Source organism: Cyprinus carpio, chromosome A23 (assembly GCF_018340385.1).
Source record: "Cyprinus carpio isolate SPL01 chromosome A23, ASM1834038v1, whole genome shotgun sequence".
Lineage (NCBI taxonomy): Eukaryota > Metazoa > Chordata > Actinopteri > Cypriniformes > Cyprinidae > Cyprinus > Cyprinus carpio.
Genome location: NC_056594.1, coordinates 9215560 through 9238297, shown reverse-complemented (window position 1 = coordinate 9238297; position 22738 = coordinate 9215560). Strand labels below are relative to the sequence as shown.

At 38.8% G+C, this 22738-nt stretch overlaps 3 protein-coding genes and 2 non-coding genes across 11 annotated transcripts; 1 reads left to right on the top strand and 4 right to left on the bottom strand.

Annotated features, from left to right (window-relative positions):
* Positions 1-259: 259 nt before the first annotated feature.
* LOC109049261 (nascent polypeptide associated complex subunit alpha) lies at positions 260-9135 on the bottom strand. Of its 2 annotated transcripts, XM_042712947.1 has the most exons (9): positions 9016-9135; positions 8161-8236; positions 2213-4300; positions 1675-1760; positions 1477-1554; positions 1227-1373; positions 825-953; positions 568-690; positions 260-382 (listed from the first exon to the last, which is right to left on the bottom strand). In XM_042712947.1, exons 2-9 carry the CDS (start codon positions 8228-8230, stop codon positions 368-370), a joined length of 2736 nt encoding a protein of 911 aa, XP_042568881.1. In that variant the 5' UTR covers positions 8231-8236; positions 9016-9135; the 3' UTR covers positions 260-367. The 2 variants fall into 2 exon arrangements, with proteins under 2 accessions (XP_042568881.1, XP_018922542.1); XM_019066997.2 differs by lacking the exon at positions 2213-4300.
* LOC122135237 lies at positions 458-533 on the bottom strand. Its single transcript, XR_006153421.1, has one exon. It is a non-coding gene; the product is annotated as a small nucleolar RNA SNORD59 (small nucleolar RNA).
* Positions 1033-1108, bottom strand: LOC122135235. Its single transcript, XR_006153420.1, has one exon. It is a non-coding gene; the product is annotated as a small nucleolar RNA SNORD59 (small nucleolar RNA).
* LOC109049252 (tuftelin-interacting protein 11) lies at positions 8204-15328 on the top strand. 6 transcript variants are annotated; one of them, XM_042712954.1, is made up of 14 exons: positions 8204-8342; positions 9858-10070; positions 10186-10342; positions 10941-11094; positions 11244-11371; positions 11720-11875; positions 11969-12160; positions 12467-12781; positions 13166-13272; positions 13345-13513; positions 13604-13847; positions 13927-14069; positions 14550-14715; positions 14823-15328. In XM_042712954.1, exons 2-14 carry the CDS (start codon positions 9862-9864, stop codon positions 15176-15178), a joined length of 2496 nt encoding a protein of 831 aa, XP_042568888.1. In that variant the 5' UTR covers positions 8204-8342; positions 9858-9861; the 3' UTR covers positions 15179-15328. The 6 variants fall into 6 exon arrangements, with proteins under 6 accessions (XP_042568888.1, XP_042568887.1, XP_042568885.1 ...); XM_042712953.1 differs by having other exon boundaries at positions 9855-10070; XM_042712951.1 differs by lacking the exon at positions 8204-8342 and adding an exon at positions 8910-9154.
* Positions 15329-15449: 121 nt separating this feature from the next.
* Positions 15450-19797, bottom strand: LOC109049264 (DNA primase small subunit-like). The gene is made up of 13 exons (XM_042712955.1): positions 19607-19797; positions 19231-19388; positions 18777-18883; positions 18621-18694; positions 18386-18522; positions 18214-18272; positions 18026-18135; positions 17711-17802; positions 17440-17575; positions 16619-16688; positions 16385-16491; positions 16170-16268; positions 15450-15755 (listed from the first exon to the last, which is right to left on the bottom strand). Exons 1-13 carry the CDS (start codon positions 19713-19715, stop codon positions 15736-15738), a joined length of 1278 nt encoding a protein of 425 aa, XP_042568889.1. The 5' UTR covers positions 19716-19797; the 3' UTR covers positions 15450-15735.
* Positions 19798-22738: the final 2941 nt, after the last annotated feature.

Below are 22738 nucleotides of genomic sequence, written 5' to 3'. Positions count from 1 at the left end.
AAGAAACAGGGTCTAAAAAAATACTGTGACCTATCTTCTGCTGAATAAAATAAATAAATAAACATTTAACCCGACACAGCCTCGACTGGACATCACAATCTTTATTTTAAATAATGTATTTATACAAATGATAAAAAAAAAGATCCATCCTCTGACAATGATAATAGCTAGTTCATATCTTTATTTCCCTTGCTCTATGCAATTCATGTTTTGAGCTTCTTTGAATAGTTTCCATGAATAGTAAAAAATACACAAAATATATCATTTCATCAAGCCACGCCTTTATTTCTCCTGGGTATAAATTGTACAAACAATAGTGTAGATTAAATCATCATCATCTTAATGTGACCCAGTCCCTGATTTCCATCTACATCGTCAATTCCTGTAAAGACAAAAGGCAAAAAGATAAATTGAGTAATACTGCTTGATACAATGACACCACATTTGAAGCCTGAGCTCTTCTCAGAACAAATGAACTGGCTTCAGGATAAATTCAGAAGAACGAAAGTCAAATGTTAATTCATCACAGAAGAGTTTTAAAATTCTATATAAATCAGTTTAACTCACCATAATAGCATTGACAATGTCGTTATTGTTATTCTTCAGTGCGCGCACAGCCTTTGCCCTTGATACATTGGCCTGTGACATGACCAGCTCGATGTCCTTGACCTCCACTCCGGTCTCATCAACCTGCAAATCATAAAGCAAATCACTCATGACTGTGGACATTTACTTTGCACATTTGTGGAACACATCATCAGAGGACCTTTCATAAAAGCATGTTCAGTATTATTCGTGCTAGAATCACAAGTGTTAACACTCACCTCTTCCTCTTCGCTCTCCTCCTGTACTGTGGGCGTCTGTGTGTTTTCCTGGATGTTTGAAACGGCTTCTCCTTGAACCTTGAACTTCTCTGCAGCTGCTAACTGGGCTTGCTGGGACAGATCTTCAATCTGAGAGGAGCAGAAACCATCAGGAATTTAGTTTGATTTGTGAGCTTCAATATGTTCTTCATTTACACCACTGAAAGTTCTCTCTCAGGACAGAAAGTTTGGCTTCATCAGACTCAGAAGAACGAAAGTCAAACTGTTTAAATCATCATCAAGAGGTCACTTTGGTCCAGATCACCAGGCAAGGTTGCCATGTAGAATTAGTTATCAACCAAAACATGGCCGAGATGCACACCAACGTTAAATAAGAAAGCATTTTTTTTTTCCAATCTTTACCTTGGCCTCACCGAAGACAATGTAAGTATCTGAAGCTGGACTTTTGTAGACATCTGGTTTGGTAATGACGAAGAGAATGTTCTTAGACTTGCGAATGGTTACTCTGGTAACACCAGCAACTTGTCTCAACCCCAATTTGGACATGGCCTGGCAAAATGAAGAAAGGGTACAGTTAAACAACACTGCATTAATTTTAACTGAATTTTAAAATGTTCAAGTTAGATTCATTCAGTTCCCAAGGATGACCTACCTTCCTGGCTTTCTTCTCACTCCTGCTTTGTTTTGCTTTGCTGACAGGTTCCTCATCGATTTCAGCTGCAGCTGCAAGCTGTGGAAAGTGAATGCAATTTCAGTTCATGCCAATGTTAAACTGAAAAAGAAATGGTGAGAGAAAATGAAGTGGAGGAAAAATAATGCTTTTTGTATGTGCTGATCCAAAGTATCTTACCTGTGCCTGCTGTGTTTGTGTCTGTGCAGAGTCCTGCTCCTCCAGGTCAGGAACAGATTCATCACTGTCAGATTCAGTGCCAGACCCTAAAACAACCAGACACATTAAATTAGTTTTCCTTTAGACACAGATTTTCACCAACAATCCTGTTGGAATAAACAAAATCTTCAAATGCAATGGAGAAAATGGTGAATCGGTTTAACAGTGTTTAAATTGCACAAAACTTTTATATACTTTAAATATGCATTAAAATGGAAGCAATAGTAAATTGACATTATACTTACAACTCTGACCAATATCCACATTGTTAAACTCAAAAACCATTCAGCTATTGGCCCTATGTTTTTTGAACAACTTCCTGAAAGGCATCCTACTGAAGCTTTAATTTCACTCAAAAGACTAAAGAAAGGCCATTTCCAGACCATAAAGCTACCAGACTTACTTTCACTGATGAAGTGACCCTAAAGAATTTTTTGGGTATACATGCTTATGAATATGTATACATTTATAACAGACAGAAAGAGACAGAAAGAGATACCCTTGTCGTTCTTGATGACTGGCTCCGGTATGGATGGGGCTTTAACTGGCTTGGGAACAGAGACTGGCTCAACTTTAGGGACAAGGACAGGTTCAGCTTTAGGGGTAGGGACAGCAGCCTCAACTTTGGGAGCAGGGGTAGGTTTAACTTTAGGGACAGGAGCAGGCTTAACTTTAGGGGCAGTCTCAGACTCGACTTTAGGGGCAGGGGCATCCTCAATTTTAGCAGCCCCCACCACCTCAGGCTTAACTTTAGGGGCAGGAACAGGCTTAACTTTAACAGCAGGAGCAGCCTCAACCTTAGGGGCAGGAGCAGGCTCGGCTTTAGGGCTAGGGGCAGACTTAACTTTTGGTACAGGAGTAGCCTCTACCTTGGGGACAGCCTCAGCTTTAGGAGCAGCAGCAGCAGGCTTAACTTTAGGGGCAGGAGCAGACTCCGCTTTAGGGGCAGCCTCAACCTTAGTGACAGGAACAGGCTCGGCTTTAGGGCTAGGGGCAGACTTAACTTTTGGTACAGGAGTAGCCTCTACCTTGGGGACAGCCTCAGCTTTAGGAGCAGCAGCAGCAGGCTTAACTTTAGTGGCAGGAGCAGAATCCACTTTAGGGGCAGCCTCAACCTTAGTGACAGGAACAGGCTCGGCTTTAGGGCTAGGGGCAACTTTTGGTACAGGAGTATCCCCTACCTTTGGGCCAGCCTCAGCTTTAGGAGCAGCAGCAGGCTTAACTTTAGTGGCACGAGCAGCCTCAACCTTAGGGACAGGAGCAGACTCAGCTTTAGGGCCAGCCTCAAACTTAGTGACAGGAACAGGCTCAGCTTTAGGGCTTGGGGCAGACTTAACTTTTGGAACAGGAGTAGCCTCTACCTTGGGGACAGCCTCAGCTTTAGGAGCAGCAGCAGGCTTAACTTTAGCGGCAGGAGCAGCCTCAACCTTAGAGGCAGGAGCAGACTCAGCTTTAGGGGCAGCCTCAACCATAGGGGCAGGAACAGGCTCAGTTTTAGGGTTAGGGGAAGACTTATTTTTAGGTGCAGGAACAGCCTCAGTCTTAGGGACAGAAACAACTGCAACTTTAGGGGCAGGATTAGGCTCATCTTTAGGGGTGAGGATAGGGTCAACTTTAGATGCGGCCCCGATTTTTGGGGCAGGTGCTGCTTTCTGTTCAACCTTAGAAGCTGGTTTAGTTTTAGGAGCAGCCTTAGCTTCAGGGGCAGAGCAAGATTCAACTTTACTAGTAGAGACCGCATCTGCTTTGGGAGCTGTTGGGGTAACTACAGGCATTGCACTAGGTGGCATGAGGGGGAAAGTAGGCATTGTAAAAGGATTCTCAGGTGGTAAGAGAGGTGGTAGATCATCATCCTCAAATGCTGCAGAAGCAGATTTTGGGGGAGCAGCAGTGGCTGGGTTCACATTTGGCACTTTGGCAGGGCCAGGCTTGGCAGCTGCTTTTGAAGGCGAGGGAGTCTTGGCTTTTGAAACAACGGGGGTTGCTACTTTTGGAGCTTCAGAGGCAACCTTGGGGGCTTCAGCCAGTTTGGGTGGACTGGTGGCCACAACTTCTGTAAATGACTTTGGTGCTGGGGCAGCAGATTTTGAAGTTACTTTAAAGTCAACAGGAGCCACAGCAACTTTGGGAGAGACAGGGGAAGCACTCCCGTCTCCTGCTGGTTTTGCTACCTCTTGTAACGGTATAGCAAGAGAAGGCAAAGTTGTAACTGGTGCAGGCTCCTGAGCAGGCTTAGAGGCAAAAGGAGGTGCTTGCCCAAGTTCAGCAGGTTTAAAATTCTTTGCTTTCTGTTGCTTCCCTTGTTTGCCAGCCTTTATCACCTTTGGAGCAGTCTGCTCAGCTTTCCCAGCTGCAGAAGAGTCAGCTGGAGGAGAGGCCAAAGGGGAGCATGGGGGAGTAGCATGGGGGGCAGAGGCAGATTTAGGAGAGGTAGGGGAGCTTGAGGAGGCAGATAGAGAGGAGCGTTTCTTGCGTCCAGCAGGAACTGGCTTAGGAGCAGTGGTGTGAGGAGAAGAGGACAGCTTAGGGTTAGTTTTGCCCACTTTAGGCTTTGCCTGAGAGGGAGCAGGAGCCGCAGCAGGTGTGGCTAATGGAAATAAAAGGGCTAGAGTGAATTTTTTTGGCAATTAAAAAGTTGCATGGTGTAAACCATCACATCCATGCTGGTTATGAGGGATGCTGTCAATTGGACGAATGTGATAAACTGGCTACTAAATCAAAACAAACACCTTGATTATCGGGTTAGGAATTGTAAGGCTTTGTCAAAACACCACTCAACAGCACATGCAAGAACCAGACAGGTATTGGCAATGAACTACAGTATGCAAAAACATTTGCACTAAACAAGCATTATTCAAAGATTAACACAATCCCTAGCACATTTAAAGTCCATGGGAACTGGAACTTGCTACCCAATTTTAATTCAGTATTGTGCTCTGGACTATATGCAATACATTAAGTTAAATTAGACCTAAAGAAAAATTACTAAAATGTAATATTGCCTATTCAGACAGCAATTAAAGATGTTACAAAACTGAAACAGTGAAAGGCCCTCAGAGGCACAAGTAATAAAAAAAAGTCATTTTGTTTAAAATATAAAAAAGTGGTGTATTGCTTTCATAGTAAATCATCCCAATTAAAAACAATTTTAAACACAAAGTACATATATTGTGAAATATTAATCCGAGCAGTACAAACTTTATTAAAAACACTATTCTTCTGGATCAATGTGTGAGCATGATTGGTTAGGTCTTATGTGCATTAAAAACTTTACTGGTTAAAATTATGAACTGTAATTCCACGATCAGTAAATTTACATTTAATCATTTAGCAGATGCTTTTATCTAAAGCGACTTCCAAATGAGAACAATAGAAGCAATCAGACCAGCAAGAGAACAACAACAGTATACAAGTGCCATGACAAGTCTCCGTTAGTCTAGCACAGAACCCGTAGCTAAGGTTTTTTTTTTCCCCAAGAATAGGATAGACAAGAAAAGTATCTGTAAATGATCAACAATAGATCACAAGACATAATTCTAACTTTCATTTAAAAAAGCAGCAAAAAAGCATGGCAGCCGTTACACTGATGACATTTTTAAATATAATTTAGATTAAGAATGTGCTGACAATCTCATATCATCAAATGAGAACAAACATTTAAACATAAAACTTTGTGCCATGCAGTGCCCAAGTTCCAAATTCAATTAATCTTCAAAAATAGTAGTCAGTATATCAAGAAATATGTGAAATATACTCATTCCTTATATTGTCATAACTGCAGTTTACCAAAGTACTATCCAAGATATATCCATATCTATTACTAGCTTGCCCAATATTTGACCAAGCTTTGTATGCTTAGTCCAATTTACATAAAATTACTAATTTTGTTACTTTAACACTTAACTTTCAACATTCACATTGTGAAAAAAATGACCCGAAAAAGCTTGTTGTATATCAAGATATATACAGAAAAGCTTGTTTTCCTCAAAATCAGAATCATAAGGAGACTTAACTTGGAAAAATGTTAAACTGCATGATTCTCCTCATGAAGATCACAAAAGCTTGCAAATACATTCCTGAACACTAGGGCTGCACGATATATTAAAAATTATTGAAATATCGCAAATGTAAATATGGCAATATGTATATCGCAAGGGCATGCGATATCTGAATCATTTTAATAATAGGTTACTTAAATCAAAACGTTGCAAAAGGTCAAAGTTTTAGTTCGACGCATATAGCAGAGAATTGCTTGACGTTAAGGTCAAGCAATTCTCGTTAAGGTGACGTTAAGGTCACCTGAAGCGCGTGCACAAGCCGCATCTTGCACAGGTCTCAAAGTAACAATGATACAAAATTAGTGTCAGTTCACACTGATGTTAAAATGACATTTTCTGATTTGTGACATTACTTTTTATGTAATGCTAAAAAACTGCTGGTCACTTTCATAAGTTATAGTGATTCTTTCTTTTCCAAGAAAGAATGTGAAAAAAATGGTTATATAATTTTCATTTTTAAATATTTTAAAATATAACTGAAATCGATTTTACACACTTTAAGCAATATCGTATTGCATATCGAATATAGCATATCAGTTGCAATCACTCAAATTCAGTGAAATGTTAGGAAAATGTTCATGCAGAGAGGCACTGTCCATATTCCATGCACAAAAATTTAAGGATGCATGTGCTTTCAATATCACAACTCAAATTTAGTGTAATATTAATCAGTACAGGCGAACACACTGTTGGGCAAGGCAGTCCTGGGTCGCTCGTTTTGCAGAACCAAATGTTGTCATTACCTCATAACCAATCAATATGTCCATAAGTAAATTATGAAATCAAAAAACTACACTGTTGCTATGACTTGGTGCTTAGAGAGTTAATTCAACTGTCATAAGATATTTTATTTGTCTAAACAATGAAAGTCAATAACATTCTCCAAAATATCTTCTGTGTTCCCAGGGAAGAAATTCAAACAGGTAATGAAGTATTCAAAAAGGTCAAAAAGTTATGAAGTACTGTACAACCATAGCTGCAAGGAAGTGTTGATGTCGTGTGAAGGCATCTCCACAACATTATGAAAAACACCACTGTATTTGAAGGATACAACTTTTGCACGTTTCCTTTTTAAAATAATTTGTCAATGACGTGTAGAGTCAGATAATTGTATTTACACTGCATTTAATATAGGCCTATATTCTTCCACTAAAATAGCTAAAAGATGTTCACCTTATCAGCAAAACTACATTTACTTAATTCAATTTGAATTTTATAAAACAACTGAAATATTACTGGGCCAGTTCTATTCTAAATAATTTTTCTGAGAACTATTTTAAACCGTTTTTATGGATATTATGACATATTTATTCTAAAACATATGGACACAGGGTGATTTTTAGCAATAAAAATAAATATTTATGGCACAAATGGCATTTATAGTCCGTATCTCATATTTCCTTAATGTCTTGTACCGCTGACGGTGTTAAACATGGTGTGGGAATATGCATGGAAATGATATGCAGATAAGGTTATGCATAGTAAAACTAGGCATGGTAAGCTCCATTTTTTGTTATTTTTGGTATGAGTTTTGGTGTGGGTTTTGGTACGGATTTTGTTATCCTGACTGGGATTTATAAAGGGATTTTTGCGCAGGTTCTGGCGTACGCATGATTTTACAGATCTGAAAACTTTTGAGCACATGCAATATCTAGGTTTTGTGCCTACGTACACTTTTAGGAGGAAATCTACGGAGAGTTTTATAAATGAGACCCCTGTTCTTTTATTTATATATATATATATATATATATATATATATATATATATATATATATATATATATATATATATATATATATATATATTAGTTTACACACATTTTCAACTATATTAAAACCCTGAGATACAACTTTGTTGTAGAACATTGTTGTCTATAATGCCTAATAAATTTGTTCAGAAATGGTGACAAAAACTTCAGTCTTTCTCGTTTTTTTTTTTTTTTATGAGCCCAGATATTCAAATACGATTTTTGTATTTTGGTTTAACACACAAAAAGTTGTCAAACTATCCCTTTAACCGAATTTTTTAATGCAGTTAAATTTTTTAGTGCAGTTTTTAATCCAGGGAGGGGCTCAAGAACATTAACTTCTAGGTGGAGAAATCTGACTCAAACGGCATCCCCACCCTACAAATCAACATGTGACCACTCCAACTAGAGAAACTCGCTTTGTGAAGTCTCTACAACAGCTGGTAGAGGACCATAAAAAAACAAAAAAACCCTGAAGAACATCTAAAGCAGGTGCAAAAACACCATAAGAAGACTGATCAAACTTGCAACTGCTTTATTTTTAAACAATAAAAACTGCTCAATTATTAAACCTACAGCTCCAGGACCCCTTCCACAACCTGCATTCAGCATCAGACATGCAGAGTCAACAGCAGTACTAACCCGTTTCCGCCTGGGGCTGCTGCATCTCCTGCTCTGTGACAGGGACAGTTTCTGTGGCTTCGCCTGGCATTCTGGACTGAAACAGAGATCGACAACCATCATCAGTTCCTCAAAAATGAAGTCAAAGAGAATTTTTAGACCCGTTTCAGTCTGTGTTTTGCATTCATGTGACATCTGATCAGGTATCGAACTTGCATGATAACATTTCACAAGTGCACTGTACGGAAACTGAGCTTCATAAAAACTCAAGCGCACACATGGCCTATTCGACATCATAACTACACAAAAGCGTTGTTTACAGGCTGTTATAGGTGCGCGTGATGCAGGTTTCACGTGTGTTCACTGTCACGCTACTGCTGTTCGAGAGAAACACTGCCAAAGTAGAAACAAAACAACGCGGACAACATCAGGAAATTAGTTTTTGACCTAATATAATGTGATGCTATCATAGCACGTGCATCTCTGTGTTTATAAACTGTTCGTCTAACAGACGAGATCAACTTCCAGTGATTACTGACGCACACAACGCAAGTTATTTGTGTCATTACATTAAAGACTTTAATCAAATATCGCTCTAGTTGTTTATAAAACTATATTTCGTGTGTTCTGAACGTTTCGTGAGACACAAAGCCCAAAGCTCGCACACAGCGAGCGGCGGTGCGGTGCGTCGCGCGCCCCATTTTGAAGTCAGCCGGTTGTATTCTCTAAGTTATTTCCTCAATATTCGAGCCAAATAAACAAATCTTTACCGTTCCGCACAGAGGAACAGTAAAGCGTCAATACGAGTAGTAAATCAGAGGTCAAACGCGTCAAAACAGCGTTGGATGACAGTAGATTTAACACAGAAGTACTCACTAGTTCAGGGAACAGGATCCAAGATGGCTGTAAGAGAGGGTTCCTGACCTCCGCGTCGCGCTGATGTCACAGCTCTGCTTCCGGCCCCGACAGGAAGTTGCTTTTGGATACGCTGTTGCTGACAGAACCACATTTTCAGGTTACAAATAAAAAAAAAAATAAAAAACTATATATTGTTTATGTGCTTGAGCTGTGCTATTACAGCACAGAACTAGTTGTACGTGAGTTGGACGTGCTGGAGAATTCACAGTAACTGTTTTAAAAGAAAGTATGTGCTTTTGTTTACAAAAAATAGCAATGCTTTGCTAACCTGTATATATTTTTTTGAAAACCTTTGCCTGACGTACTAATGTTACGATCAATATCACTTTCTTTTATCGTGTGTGTTTAATGTGAGAGAATATATTAAGCAGGATAAACTCCTTTATGTTAATACTGTTTACTGCATAAACGGGGGTTTCGGTCTTTTAGGTCACGGAGCCCCAAATATCATCATCCTAAAATTTTAGAAAGCAGCGATATATTTTCATGTTTAAAGACCCAATTTACACTGTACAAATAATATTAAAAACATGAGAGAATATAATGAGTATTTTTATTTTTACTCACTGTAGCACTGGTGTGTTTTTTTATCTATCTATCTATCTATCTATCTATCTATCTATCTATCTATCTATCTATCTATCTTATTTTTATAATTTATTTGAGCTTACATTTGTTACACTGTTTTTCACTAAAATTTTCTTTGGACCCCTCTAGTACTCCCTTGCAGCCTCCCAGGGGTCCCAGGACCCCGGTTTGTAAACCCTGACCTAAAACATTCTTCTGTTTGATTCCAGCAGAGATATGTCTATGTCCCATTTGTATGGGCGCAGAGGTGATGAGGAGGAGGAGGATGGAGTGGAAATCGAAAAGTTTGAGGTGTCTGAATGGGACTTGGCCAATGAGTTCAACCCAGACAGACGCAGACACAGACAGACCAAGGAAGAAGCGACTTATGGGATTTGGGCAGAGCGTGACTCTGATGATGAGCGGCCCAGCTTTGGGGGGAAAAGGTATGTGTTTGTTGTTGATAATGTTTTTAGCTGTTGAACTGCTAGAGATCGTAGTGAATAAGCGGTAAATGTCATTTTAAGACAATTATCAATATTGATATTTGTATCCACACAGATCGAAAGACTATTCAGCTCCTGTGAACTTTGTGAGTGCTGGCCTAAGAAAGACTGCAGCTGAGGAGAAAGTGGAGCAGAAGGGTTCAGATGACTCCAGTGATGGTGGAGATGCACCTCCTCCACCCCGTGCTGCCGTTCCCAAAAAACTCCAAACGGTAAAGTGACATGCCAACACAATGTCTTTAGGTTTACATTTTAAAAAAAATTGCATTTAGCAGACCTTTTATCCAAAGCGACTTACAGTGCATTCAAGCTATACATATTTTTACCAGTATGTGTGTTCCCTGGGAATTGAACCTACAACCTTTTGCACTGTTAACACAATGCTCTACCACTGAGCCACAGGAACACTTTTGAATGTCAGGTCCAAAAGTATGGGTCCCTGTAAGATTTTTGTATGTAAACTCATAAGTGTATAAGAGTTTGAGCCTAAGCTCTTAAGGTTGTATTACTATTTAAAATAATTTTGTATTTTAAAATATTTGAAATGTTATTTATACCAAAGTGTAAATTTCAGCATCATTACTCCAGTCTTCAGTGTCACATGATCCTTCAGAAATCATTCTAATATGCTGATTTGGTGTTATTATTATCAATGTTGAAAACAGTTGTGCTGCTTAATAGTTTTGTGGAAATTTGGATCAATCTGATCCTTTTTTTTTTTTTTTTTAATCTGATCAGTTATACGAGTCCTTACTGATCCCAAATGTCTGAACAGTTGTGTAATATATGTATTTTAATTCTTTATTTTAGGGTGGGAGTTTAAAGACATCCCAGAGGTTTGCAGGTGGTATCAGAACAGGGCAGGACTTGGGATCCTGGGAGAAACACACACGAGGCATTGGTCAAAAGCTTCTTCAGAAAATGGGCTACGTTCCAGGAAAAGGATTGGGCAAAAATGCTCAAGGTAAAACTATTCAGTCCTTCATTTCATACCTCAGTGTACTGGTTTTGCTGCATTTAGCTTATTGTGACTTATGTTATGCATCATCTGTGGGGATCCTGGGGATGGTGTTATGATGTGATGTATCCTCTTATGGAAATCTTTGTGTGCAGGTATTGTGAAACCGATTGAGGCTAAGTTGCGAAAGGGGAAGGGAGCGGTTGGTGCTTATGGAAATGAGAGGACCCAGCAGTCCCTGCAGGATTTCCCTGTTGTAGACTCTGAGGAGGAGGAGGAGAAAGTAAGTCAAAACTAACAAACTCTTGGTGGTTACAGTGGATAAATCAAATTCAAGTGCTCAATCAGTGTTGTTTAAAAAATACACATACCCAAATAAGCAATTTAAATGACATAAAGGGATCCTTTTTAAAACAGAATGGATAGAACTCGATAGATTTCTCTTTTGGTCAGGAAACAAAAAAAGCATCTAACTGAACAGGGGAAGCATTTCCTATAAGCAAGTATGAATCTGTTGTTTCCCACATGCTTTTGGGAAATGCAGCCCAGATCAGCAGCAGATCAAATCTTTCTTGACCTGTCTTGTTTTCACATTGTTTGCTTCATTTTTTTCATTTCATTCCATCTTTGGGAGTTTCAGAGGGAGATAGGGCAATGGCGTAAAGAACCAGGAACGGCAAAGAAAAAGCCCAAATATTCTTACAAGACTGTGGAAGAACTGAAAGCTCATGGCAAACTGGCCAACAAGAGCATGAGCAGACCTGCTGGAGAACTGGCTCAGGTTAAGGTGAGAGTGCAAAACACTTAATCATTAATCACAATAATCGTTTATATATCTCTCACAAGAAACAGTTGTTAATCCATCCCTCATGTGTTTCAGGTGATCGATATGACAGGCAGAGAGCAGAAGGTGTATCACAGTTACAGTCATATGAGTCAGAAGCACAGTGCTCCTGAGGAGGCCCCTTTGAGTGTGAGCACTCGAGAACAGAAGACCTCTGGCTTCTCTTTACCGGAGCTGGAACACAACCTCAAACTGCTCATTGAGCTCACAGAGCAAGACATCCTACAGGTACAGCACTCGTAAACTTGCACTAAATCAGCAGCAAGTTAGAAAAATAATTTACGTAAAATAATATCATATAAATGAAGTAATATGCTAATTCTAAAATCGTATGTAATATAAATATTCTAGTATTTGTAGATGTTGCTTTCTATGTGGTGCACAATGTGTAACCCTTCACTTCTTATTTATCATATTTAAATGCATAATTCACTTCATCATAAATTATTGTTTTGGTCAATGACGGAAGCAAACAGCCAGTTCTTAATTTGATTATTTTCTGTTTGTGGGTTTGTGTTGTGTGTGTGTGTATAGAGTGCACGACAGCTGCAGCACGAGAAGGACATTGTGGTGACCCTGACCCATGAAAGCGACGCGCTGCAGGTCAGGCTGGCAGAGGAGGAGCAGGCTCTTGGTCGGCTGGAGCAGGTGAAGAACCTGGTGGATCGTTTCGAAGCTGGCGATAACGAGGGCAGCCCTGCACTCAGCCTTCAGGAGTGTGCTACGATCTTCCAGCAGCTGCAGACAGAGTTCTATCAGGAGTACAAAACCTTGGGTTTGGGAGACCTAGCTGTGTCTGTTGTACATCCTTTATTGAAAGATAGACTTCGCAGCTGGGATCCACTAAAGGTAAAAAAAAAGACTTTTTATACAGTATGTTTTTACACCACTGTTCAAAAGTTTGGGATCAGAAAGGTTTTTTTGTTTTTTGCTCACCAAGGCTGTATTTATTTGTTAAAAAATACAGTCAAAAACTTGTGAAATATTACAATTTAAAATAACTGTGTTATAATTGAATATATTCTGAAATGCTATTTATTCCTGTGATGAAGCTAAATTATTGTCAACATTAAAAACAGTCATGTCGCTTGATATTTCTTTGGAAACTGATACATTTTTTCAGGATACTTTGATGATCTTTGTTTATTAATCATCATTGATTTTTTCATTGTTTCCACACTTTGTATAAGCTCTGGGTTATATGAATTCTGCACTCTCTCTGTTTGTCTATAGGACTGTTCAGATGGTTTGGAGGAAGTCGGTCAGTGGAGGGCCATTCTTGAAAGTTCACAATCTCTTCATGGTGTTCCAGACACTTCTAACATGGACCCCTATCACAGGTAACCCATATCTGAGAGTGTGTATGTGGAGTGTCTTTAGAAGCAAATGACTCGAGCACGTTTTGTGTGCAGGTTGATATGGGAAGTGTGGCTTCCAGTCATGAGGAGCTGTGTGTCTCAGTGGCAGCCTAGAAACGCCGGGCCCATGGTAGACTGTGTGGAGTGCTGGGCTCCTGTTCTACCGCTGTGGATTCTGGACCATGTTTTGGAGCAGCTTATTTTCCCACGACTACAGAGAGAGGTTTGTGCTGAACATATGACCAATTCACACTATACGTTTCCTTGTCAAGCCTGAGAATGTGTGAGATGTTACTCCTCTGTTTTTGGATAGGTGGACAATTGGAATCCACTGACAGACACAGTACCAATCCATTCATGGATTTATCCCTGGCTGCCTCTGATGCAAAGCCGTCTTGAGCCGCTGTACTCACCCATCCGCATTAAACTAGCCCATGCCCTGCAGCGCTGGCACCCCATTGACTCCTCCGCCAGACTCATTCTGCAGCCCTGGAAAGATGTCTTCACACCTGGTGCTTGGGAGGCCTTCATGGTCAAAAATATTGTTCCCAAACTAGGTATGTGCTTATTTAGATTGTCAGTGTCAGACTTTGGGAGTCTGAGGGAGTCTCTGAAGTTTTTGCTACTGTGTTGCAGCTCTTTGTTTAGGAGAGCTGGTGGTGAATCCTCATCAGCAACTTCTGGAGCCGTTCAGCTGGGTGATGGACTGGGAAGGGATGCTCTCTGTCTCCACCATGGTTGGACTGCTGGATAAGAATTTCTTCCCCAAATGGCTACAGGTCAGCGTCAACAGTCTTTTACAGCTAGTCAAAGAATACTAAACAATTTGTGTTAATGAAAATTGTGTAAAAGAAACATCAGTTAGAACCAAACCCGACTGGTGTAATACATCTTTTATTAATATCATTTATTTTTTTTTTTTTTACATTTTATTAAGAAAATAAATTGGCCAGTGCTTAATAAAGGAAATTAATATTGTATTATTTTGTCACATTGAACTGACATTTAAAACATAATTAAATTTTTTAAATATATATTGTTATATTAAATATACCATTTTACATTTATTTGTCAGATTAAAAAGTGATTTACTCATTTTTTTTACTGTATCATTGAACTACTTTAGGCATAAACTAAAAATAGTTGTTTAAATACAACTAATTTATATGTAGAAGTTTACTCATATTAATAAATTATTAATATATTAATAGTTTAGTCTAACTACTAGTACTAGGTGTTTCTTTTGTTTCCTGGTGCAGGTGTTGTGTTCCTGGCTCAGTAACAACCCAAACTATGAGGAGATCACTAAATGGTATCTAGGCTGGAAAAGCTTGCTCTCAGAGAACCTGCTCAGTCATCCGTTGATCAAAGAAAAACTGAACGAAGCCCTTGACATCATGAATCGTGCTGTTGCCTCTGGACAAGGTCAGTCACACACTAGAAAAAATAACACATGAAGTCCACTAAAAGTATTTATAGCTTTGTATATGTCTCTCATTCTACCTTTAACTTCACCGTCTGTCTTTTTGCAGGTGGGTATATGCAACCTGGAGCAAGAGAGAACATTGCATATCTGGTTCAGACAGAGAGAAGAAAAGATTTACAGTGTGAGCCTCAGCGCCGTGATGTGGAGTTTTCTGCCACACGTCCACCAGGCACCGCAGCAGTACCAGCATCTGTACCAACAAACTTTAAAGATCTAGTCCAGGCCAAAGCTGAGGAGAATGGCATTATTTTCATGCCACTTGTGGCCAAAAGGCATATGGGTAAACAGTTATTCACATTTGGCAGAACAGTCATCTACATTGAGCGTGGAGTGGTCTTCGTCCAAGGAGAGAAAACCTGGGTCCCAACATCACTACAGAGTCTAATTGACATGGCCAAATGAGACTGATGCTCAGTCGAAAAAAAAAAGCTGTTTATATGTTGCTGTTTAGTCTGCTTCTATGCAGTTTGTAACAGCTCTATAAGACTTGTCTATCAATGTTGTTTTATACTGCTGAAGAACTGGTTTTGAATAAATTTGTCATTAAATTAACACTATGCTTGTTTGTTGCATTTAGCTTCCCACTGCTTTGTCATTAACTCAATCCAAATGTCACAACAACCCATTTTTGTAATTTTGTGGGTTTTCCCCCCTTTTAACCAGACAACAAATATAAGAGATTTGTACAAGTTATTTTATTTAGCTGGTAGAAAAATGAAACAAAAGTTTGATTTACAAAACCCATGAAAACCTATTTCCATTAGAAAAGTAAAGGAACACAATATCACATGGAAATAAATGACATTTCATAATTTGACTGATCCTCCAATGGAATGTTTCAGAGCATAAGGTTATAGTTCTTTGTATGTCAAAATGTCTGTATCCTCAGAAGTAGACAGTCAGCAGATAAACATGTGTTTTCTGATAAACAACTGTTTTATACTTCCAGCACTTCTGTCTTAGAAGTCCTTTTGAAGATCTGCAAAAAAAAATAAAAAGATAAAATCATAATCACTTAAATATTCAGCACAGTCACATCAGCTAGAACCAGTATCAGTTTAAGGATGCAATCAATGATAAGCCAATCCTTATTTTCATATCATGACCAATATTGAAATTATGAACTATTTTGTCTAACTGAATAAAACAAAATCAAATAAACTGGATATTTATTTTGATATTGACTAAAGTTTACATAGTTTTTTTAAAAGACGAACTTTGTCATTTAATGCTCAAATCTAATTGTAAAAGTAGAGGATATGAGCATGCACAATTTAATATGCAATATCGACCAATAACTGATGTGTCATGCATCCCTAATCCCTAAGCTGAAATCAAGTGTATGTTAAGGACATGAAAGTCAGAAAAACGGAGAAACTTGTTTCTAACGCACCACTCTTCTGCAGCATCTCTCCTTTCCGAGATCGAGCCATTGCCTCCAAAAACCGATCAAAGACCTTCACATACTTGGCCAGGCTGGTCCGCTTATAGTCTACACATAACCAAAAACATGTTTAGCACACAGTACCTGCTCACAGAGCTGAGGTTGGCTCCTGAACTATACCAACTTGTGAATAAACTGAACTGTCAAACATGATGTTAGCTCACCTCTGATTCTGCGTCTTTCTCCAGCTTCTTGTTCATTCTCCTTGTCCTTCACGTCATCGTCCTCCGCCTCATCTGCTCTGGGTCTCTCAAGCTCCTCACAGATCAGACTACAGAGAGACCAGTGCGTCTAGCATTTCTAACTTCAGACAAGCTCCTCAAGTATTTTAAGAAAGCACTTGTCACCTTATTTGGAACAACCTGACAAAGACGGACGCTGATATATTCAGCATTTACCTGATCGTAGGCACCTCGAAAGGATCAAACGTATTCAGTTCTTTCAGATCTATTGGCACCGAGATTCGACCTAAAGAAAATATTAAATACAAAAAGATGTTTAAAATTAAATTGAAATGACATTAGCAAGCCATTTTACCTTGTGATTAATTGTAGGGCTGGAGGATTGATAGAATGCATTTGTCATGCGTGTCTCATCAGTAAAGCCGGTTCCGTGATTAGCGGTAAATGTCTGTCACCCTGTTTTCAAACGGGAGCCGGCAGTTAATACACAGAGCCGTAGTTCACTGACAAGCTACGCAATATTCTGTTCGTAATTGAGATTAATCGCATTCGATTATGAACACGATATTGCCTAGCTTGTCCAGTGAACTACGGCTCTGTGTATGAACTCCCGGTGCATTTGAAAACAGGTGACGCATATTTACCGCTAATCACGGAACCGGCTTTACTGATGAGACACGCATGACAAATGCATGCGATTAATCGTGCAGCCCTACGTAAAACACATGTACAGATGAAACTTGCACCTAAAAACTAGGAATGTGCTACTGTTGAAAAGTTTGGGCTGCATTTGATTAAAAATATCATTTTAACGCACTGATTTGCTGCTCAAGAAACATTTCTTATTATTATCATCAATGTTGAAACCAGTTGTGCTGCTTAATATTTTTGTGGAAACTGTGATACATTGTACAAATGTACGTTACAAAAAATTTCTTATGCTTGCTAGAGGAAAAAAAAAAAAAGACATCCTACTGCCCCCAAACGTTTGAACAGCAGTGTATAAAGTAAGTTACTCTGGTAATATTCCTTCTCACCTGTTTTAGGGTGTATGCTGAAGGGGCTCTTCAGTAAGTGATTGACTCCTTTACTGACGTTGACATCCAGGCGTGGGTAACAGTACTGCAGCATGATCTCCTTATCGAAGTACTGACCACCCTTTTTAATACTCGACTTCACAGACACACAGAAACAAATGAAAACGATAGGAAACTGAACTATCCTTCCCTGGTGAAAGGCTTTATTGGTCTACAAAGAGGAGATCTCAAGGTTGTTGTGCGGTCAGCTGTGCGAGTAGTTTGCATTTACCTTTTTATGTTCCACCAGCGTGCAGAGTCTGTCCCATCGCTTCATTGGGTTCTTTTCTTCCTGATAATAGACTGTCAGGTCCTTTTTGATATGTGCAGTCAGACTTAAAGAAATAACAGTCAACTGGGCTCCTCTTATAAAAAGGTCATTTACACTAATCAAATACTGTGTGAACAACATGAACAATTTAAGTATTTCCGATATTTTTTGATATGGTACCAAATCTGACACTGAGGATTGTGAAATTTGACTGGTATTGGTACCGACTAGTGAAATACTGGTATTGTGACAGCACTACTGGGAATGAAAGGATATCTTCAGGCAGCAGAGCAAGCACTTTGTCTACACTCTCCTTACTGCCCAATATGTCCTGTTCCACAATGGCGTATTGACAGAAATAGCGCTCCACCACAGACAGAGAATGACTAAAACAACAAGAGACTGCAGTTACATCATTAACATTTACACATTATGTACTTAAGTAAGTCATCATTCCCACTTACTTGATGAAAGGATGGATTGGATCTGACAGCACAACTTTTCTCACAGTCTCCTCACCACCCTAAATAAACATGCACAGGACACACAATTCATTCATTAAATTACACAGCTGAATATGATAAACAAATCCATAATACAATTTCTAGGATGATCAGTTATCTGATATGTGAATACCTTGATTAAACTGAGATACTCTGCCACGGCAGACCGTGCCGCCACTGAGAGCTTCCTTGCAGCATCATCACAAACCCAGCAATGCACGCCTCTCCGGCCCGAGTACACCCACAGGAGATGATGGAATCCAAAGTCCTCTGAACCACACAAACAGCGCATGCATGTTACAACCGCTTTCATTTGTTATGATGTTACTGTAAACTGTAAATGTGTGTTGATGAGAAGTTATGCACACCCCGAAGCGCCCGGTCCAGAATACGGATAGCGATGGTCATTAGAGTCCAGCACTTTGAGCAGATATCAGCAGCACTGAAGAACAAACAAACAAAATCACTATTCCATAAGCATCTTATGTATTGAGATTAAAGACGCTGAGAAGGCATCTGTATACCTGCAGCAACGTCTGACATCATCATAGTCTGTCATGTCAATGTCAAACACCAGCTCCTTCTCTAGCGCCTGGAAGGTGCCAGACTTCACTGCATTATGTTGACTGGGCTGTCGATCACAGAACCAGAGACATAATGATCTTTTCAGTTCAATATGAAACTGAATTACAAAATTTTACAGCAAAAAAATAAAAAAACAAAATAAATATATATATATATATATATATATATATATATATATTATGAATTATATGTATATATATATATATATATATGAATGAATGTACGTAATGACTATACTACATAGCTACAATACTATTAAACTAAATATGTTTAAGTCACAGAAACCTCAAAGGCATATGCATAATCACAATATAAAAAGAAGTATCAAAAAGCTGTTTAAAATTAGCTGTTTTAGATATTGACCACAGGACTGGCCGACTATAATATAATCACCCTGTGGCTGTAGACTGCTCCAATATCAATCTTGTAGGGAACCATTTTCTGCATCTCTTTCTCCAGCTCATTCTGAGTGGTGAAGGACTGATATCTCACATAAATGTCATCTTTTAGGGTGAAGGAAAACTCGCGGTTCTGGAAGTAGTTTTTAGACACTGCAAGAGGCAAAATTAAGAGAATTGAGAAAATTAGAAATGTTGAACTAGAGACGTAAACATTGTTACATATAAAAAAAAACGCATGCAGAAACCATATCGGTTAAACTGAAGCGATAAAGATCGACTTTTCAATGTAAATACACAAACTACTGAAAACAGCATTTTAAGCGCCAGTGATTGGCTCGCTGTGTGATCACAGACTGACATGTACTCACCACCGCCGTAACTTAACCAGCGATAGTACTGAGAAAACGGGAACAGTCTGCGGTAATAAAGCGGCAACAAGTCAGGCAAACAAGCTGGGTCATAATCTGAGGTCGGCATCCTTAAAATGTTCAGCGTTTATTCTCAATGACAGCAGACCCTGCAGGCAGCGCGGGAAAATTCACGTAAATAGGAAATGACGCACTTGGTTCATGTTCGTTGTAGGGCTGTTCGATTCCGAAATTTTTGGAATCGAGTCCGATTCCGATTCCTGGTTCTGAAATCGATTCCTCACTGTTTTTCGATTTTTTTTCGATGCTTGTTTTTTTTTTTGTTTTTTTTTTTTTTTAGATTTAAGGAACTTAATCCTAAAAAACTCTCTGTCCGAATCAGGAAACTAATCAGACTTGTAATAACTTTTAGCGAGCACGGGGGAGGCGAATGGTAATAAAAATATAAAAGTTAAAATAATATCTCACAACTCTCGTGAGCATGAGGGAGGTGAATGGTGCTTCTCAAACGGCATAGATATTTACATATCTAGTGTATAGATCTATGCTCAAACGGTAGGCTGCATCCTAAAATTCAAATGATCATTAAGCTACCGACTCGTTTTCTTTCAGTTTATTTTCGTGAATTTAAATGTGTGTGCAGCCTTCCGTTTCAGAGACTCCAATAGAAACGCTTTGTTGAACTGAAAAAGGCTGTAAAGAGCCTTTTTCCCCTTGATGGAATCGATTCCAAGCTTTGGAATCGACTCTGGATTCACAACGCCTCGGAATCGATTCTTTTTGGAATCGACTCCCAGCCCTTGTTCGTTGGTCTCGGGCCCGGCTGCAGTTTTCTACTTGCTCTGCTGCCACCTCAAGGCTCGGAAGAGAGTGGGTTATTATGATTATGTTGAATCATGTGGACTGTCCGCACGCCTGTTTCGGGTGTTTCTCCGTTAGGCCCCAGGCGCTGGAAGGGGCTCCTGCAGTCTCGAGACACTACAACAGGTTGAAGATGAATGCATCGATGTGTGATTTAAATCAGGCGAACTCGTGCAGGTTACCAGTTTTGTCCCTATAAAGTTTTTATAAAGTACTTATTTTCCAAGGAGACTGTGTCAATGAAGAACTTGATAAATATCTGGTAAATATCAGGTGTGAAAGAATATGTAACTTACACATGTTTTTACTGTGTCTCATTTTCAGTGAAGTCCTCATTATTGTCAAAAAGTGCAAGAAAAGTTAATTCATTATTTGTGTGTATTAAGGGTAATTTAATGCTAACTGTGTAATTAGCCTTAGCCAAACAATGAATTTGGAAGTCCAAAATGTCATTTTCAACACCAAATTTTATTAACAAAAAGCAAAATTTACTTTTTTTTTTCTTTTTCTTCTTTAAAAAAATAAATAAATATGACAATTCTCATGTGAATGCACTACTGGACATTGTTAGCAAACGAAATAAACAACATAAGAGTATGAATAGTCTGTTTAAAGGGATAGTTCACCCAGAAATGAACATTCTGTCATCATTTACTCACCTTTATGTCGTTCCAAGCTTGTAATACTTTGGTTAATCAATCTTTAAACACAAATTAAGATATTTTTAATGAAACCTGAGAGGTTTATGTCCCTCCATTGAAAGTCCAGGTGACCAAAAATTAGAAGACCCAAAAAGGCCATACAATCATTGTAAAATGAAGCCGTTTATTTCAAGTGTTGTGAAGATATATGATCGCTTTATATCACAAACATATTTACTTGACAGAATTTTCATTTTTGGGGGAACTATCCCTTCTAGATACTTTTTGTAAATATCAGAGGAAAAATTATTAAAATATTATTTAAATGTACTAAAATACAGTGGTTCACAGAAAATCAGTCAACTTTTTTAAAATATCTGCATTCAGCATAAAATCATCAAACACTGAAATGCTTTTTTATTTTTATTTCCAGAGTCTTACCACAGGAGGGCAGGACTTCCTTGAGTATTTTTATTATATTTGTATTACGGGAGGAGTGGACTACCTCTTTTAGTAGACAAGATACTGCATATTATTCTTGATTATTGTTGATTATTCTGCATGTTGTGGTGGGCCGTCACCAGGAATATCATCTCAGGCCTTTGTCTGGTGCCAGTGTTTGAAGGGCCCCTCTAAGGCATCCTGTGATGGAAGGAAAAAGCACAGTCCCAGGCCTCATGTACTGAAACAGATATTGGATTGTTTTGGAGTGTGTGTGTGTGTTTTTCATAAAGGGTCTTGTTGCTGTAAGTCTCTTGCAAACTCTTTTCATATTCAAAATGAATTTTCATAGTAAGTACCTGATGGTAAATCCTAATGGAGTGCAGCTCATAGGAACTCTTGTACAAGTGAGAGCCCTCACAGAGAGAGAGTCTGACTGAGAGCACTTGTGTCTGAGTGTACTAGTATCATTTACACCTCTCACTGTCTTTCTTTTTATTTAGTGTTGAATTCAGTACGTTCATGTTAAGCAAGGCCTGTGTGTTCCTTGTGCACGTTAGAGGATTTTAATTCCTATATTAATTACTAGCAGCTTCCTGAGTGGCTAAACAGACACATTCTCATGTAGCAACTGGTCAAAGCCATTTTAGACATAAAACTCTTCCCTGAATAAGTGCACTCCTGCCGTCCTTCATGGATCCTTTTTCAGCACTTTAAATAATTGTCTTCCTGTTCTTGAAGATATACAATCCCCTAATAGCAGAGCATGTTGTCATACTACACTAGTCAACATTTGAAGTGGATCAAAACCTCTCACCAAAATGCGTTCTTTGATGATCTTTGATCTTTTTTGATCCACTTCAAATATTCACTAATATGGGGTAAGCTGTCACCATGCAACCTGAAGACTTTTACAGTGTTGCAGATTATTTTTGTTTCGAATAAATGCTGTTATTTTGAACTTTCTATTTATCAGAGACCCACATGTGTATCACAGTTTCCACCTAAATATTAAGCAACACAATTGTTTTCAATATTTATAATAATCAGAAATGTTTCTTGAGCAGCATATTAGAATGATTTCTGAAGGATCATGTGACGCTGAAGACTGGAGTAATGATGCTGAAAATTCAGCTTTGCATCACAGGAGTTAGGTAATTAGACTTTAAAATATATTAAAATAAATAGT